Source organism: Portunus trituberculatus, chromosome 48 (assembly GCF_017591435.1).
Source record: "Portunus trituberculatus isolate SZX2019 chromosome 48, ASM1759143v1, whole genome shotgun sequence".
Lineage (NCBI taxonomy): Eukaryota > Metazoa > Arthropoda > Malacostraca > Decapoda > Portunidae > Portunus > Portunus trituberculatus.
In genome coordinates this window covers 18,283,369-18,286,821 of record NC_059302.1, presented here as the reverse complement: position 1 = coordinate 18,286,821, position 3,453 = coordinate 18,283,369, and the positions used below count along the sequence as shown (strand labels likewise).

General features: G+C 38.1%; 1 protein-coding gene across 3 annotated transcripts in view; it reads right to left on the bottom strand.

The window, feature by feature from the left end:
* Nucleotides 1-1,181, bottom strand: part of LOC123498619 — a 69,578-nt gene extending 68,397 nt beyond the window's left edge. For all 3 annotated transcript variants that reach the window (XM_045245899.1, XM_045245902.1, XM_045245903.1), the window contains exon 1: nucleotides 1,044-1,181. In XM_045245899.1, the coding sequence (XP_045101834.1) occupies nucleotides 1,044-1,155 (112 nt within the window). In that variant the 5' untranslated portion in view covers nucleotides 1,156-1,181. The remainder of the gene's footprint in view (nucleotides 1-1,043) is intronic.
* Nucleotides 1,182-3,453: the final 2,272 nt, after the last annotated feature.

Genomic DNA, 3,453 nt, shown 5'->3' with positions numbered 1-3,453 from the left:
GAGAGAGAGAGAGAGAGAGAGAGAGAGAGTTCTAGGTCTGAGAGGCGCGGGGACTCTGCGTCGTGGAATGCCCACAACCCTCCCATCCTCCCAAGGGTATAAGAATCAGAGGAGTATATATATATATATATATATATATATATATATATAATCTAAACTGAAAACTTCACATTTTATCTCTTGCTAAAACAGCTTCTAGGAAATTATATATATATATTTTTAAAGGTGTTCTGAGGGATCTCTGCCATATTTTCTCACGCCTGCAACTTTAACTACAGGTTGAACCTCCTTAATCCGGTATTCTTTCATCCGGCAACACCTGTAATCCGGCAAAATTTTTGTTTGCCGGAATTTTTTAATTGGCAGGAGTAATTTCCCGAACCGCCGCTAGGACGCGGCGGCGCTGTAGTGTATTTTGGAGCCTGGACATTCTGGGTCAAATTCGGATCAGTACCACGCTGCCGCTCATTGCAAGCATCCCCCCCTCCCCAGGTGCATAAAAAAAATTTCTGTAATATTTGCCCCTAAACATGGCTTCCAATCGACCAGGAAGTGATAGTATTGTGTGTGAACCAATCCTTGGTAGCGCGGGATACAATAGTTCCGGAAATATGCTAACACGTTAATCAGTGAGTAAAAAGTAAAGAAAAATAAAAGTAGCAGGGCGGTCAGCCCGCTGTCTTTACACTCCTCTTTCTTTATTTCATATTTCATGCTGTACATCTTCGCCTTTTCTTCCATTTCACCCCCCTGTCTATCCCCCCTAGCTTAGCTTAGCTTGGCACTTTTGTTTAGTTTATGATGCCATCCTTCAACATCATTATTTGTTCATGTACTGCACCCAAATACTGACCAGGTCTCCACTTTCCATATCCTATGATGCAACCATGTTTCCCTTTACGTAATCCATAAATTCTCTTACTGGTCCAATTACACCTACCTTTCCTGAAAGTTCACTAAAAGCTTCCTCAATATCGTCATGGTGTAAAAATGGCAAAGCAAGGACTTTTTTTTACAATTTTATAGTATTGTAGTATAATTACCAGTGTCTCCACATCCTCGATGTTGCCAGCCACCGCAAGAATCGCAATCTATGGCCTGGTGGTGGTCAGCCACTACTTGGTCACAAGCCAAACACTGCACCCTGTCAGTCATCCTTGCGTAGTGTGAGGTAAGGAACTAACAAGTTATGGGTCTCTTTATGTCAAAGGTAACTTTGTGTTTATGTTCGAATCATTCAAAACAGCCTAGCAAATGGTCCGAATGAGCCTAAATACATGATCTGAATCAGCCAAGACAGGTCCAAATCTGATCCGAATCAGCCACAGTCCGAATCGGCCACGGTCAGAATTAGCCGGCATTCAATAGAACTTCAACATAATCTTAACTTTAGGAAAATAAGACCCAAAAGAATCATCAACTATCAGACAATACAGTTTTTGTTGAGATCCAGCAACAATATCAGCTAGATCAGTTTTCAAAAGTTCAGCTAGATCTGTTTGATCTCCAAACTCCTTTTCCAAGTTTTCAAGGTATGGGTGAATCAGTTTTGTTGCACCAGCCTTTATTTCATCTGGAGTGAGTTTTGGCAGCTTTGAAAGAAACCCAAACATAGCTTTCAACTTCTTATACGCTATCTGCCTTTTTGAGAGAGCAGCAACCAAGCTGTCTACAATAACCAGAAAGGCACCAATTCTGAATTATTTCAGATGGCTGGATGGATTCTATGCTACTATTATCAGGAGTAGAACCATCATAGCGGTCATATTTGCAAATCCTTCATTTGTTATGAAACATCCTTGTAATAGTGATTACAATCAGTAAGAATTTTGGCCTGATCTTCAAAAGCTATGAAAAATGGTCAAAAAGCTTCAACCACAAGCTTAATTTAAGCCCTAATCTGATCACTGCAGGGAAACACTGGTTTTCTGAAATATTTCTGGAATCTGATCCCACAGTATGATCATAAGTCCTATCTTCAATGTTTTCATAGTTAGCAAGAGTCCTTTAGCCTGTTGTCTGCATTCAGACTTGATATCAGTATCCTCAGCAATGTCTTCCAACACATTCATGATAATAGAATAGCCTTTATAGAAAGCTGAATTTGCATCTGCTTAAGCAGACCATGTAGTATCGGACATTCTTTTGGGCAGCGGAGGGGGAGACTTATTTGACAGTGCCTTTGTGAGGAGGCCCCATTGATGAGTAGAAGCAGAAAAGAATGTTTATATATTTTCAACAAAAGCAAAAAAATTGACTGCTTCTGGACATTATTCTGCAGCAAATTTTCCTACCAAGTTGATGAAATGGATAAAACATGGAATATACTCTGCAAATTTACACTTTCCTTGATAATGGCCTGCAGTCCCTTGTATTTACTAATCATATCATATTACTAGCATTGTCATAACACTGGCCTCTACAATCTCTGATGTTGATTTCCCTTTCTTTAAAGAAATTTAGTAGGCTGTCAGCAAGATTTGCAGAACTGATCTTCTAACTCTAAAAACTTGATAAATCTTTCTACAGGTCCAGAAGGCAACACATACTACACAATCAAAGTGTGTTGGTCAATGTGTGCTAAATCTGGTGTTGAATCCAGTGAAATTAAATAATGCTTGGACTTTTTAGTTTCACTGATTATTTGGTCAAGCATCTTGGTGCCGATCAGACTAATAAACTCTTCACACACATCTTTGGACAGATATGAAGTATGACCCTTTCTTTTGTTCCCATGAATATTTATGTGCTTGCATAGAAATGGGTCCAAACTTGGCCAGCAGTTCTAACAGTCTAAAGGAGGGTTTCTCAACTGGGGTTCCTCGGAACCCTAATGCAAAAGGTCCCTAAGGGTTCTGCAAGAACAAGTGAGATAAGCTAATGCACTTTTGACTTTTTATTCAATTTCATATACGTAATATAACTAAATATGCAGAATATATTATTGGACATTGTAATATTATAATGGATTATTTTTCCTTCACCCATTTATTAAAAATTTATATAATAATATTTGTCATGTGAAATATGATGAAAATAAAATGAGAAATATATGGTATATAATTTTGTTTTTGCGCAGGGGTTCCTTGAGACGTAATTTATTTTAAGGGTTACGCAAGGGTAGAAAGGTTGAGAAACGCTGGTCTAAAGTAATTACCATTATTTGATATGCCAACAGTTTCATTACTTCCATGGAAAGGGAAATCTCATTCTGCTAAAAACTTTATAACTCCAGATTTTGAGTTGAGTAGCCCTGGATTATATGGCATACTACTATTGTAGTGAATCATGCTGTCATCCATCTCATTCATTCCATTTTCTATGCATGTGACACACATTCTCAACATTTTTAAGATAGAGTAATACATTTGTTTCCTTTCTTTTTATATACTATTTCTCTAACATATTACAACTACAAACATTCACTCGTACACCACACATACAAGCTCCTTC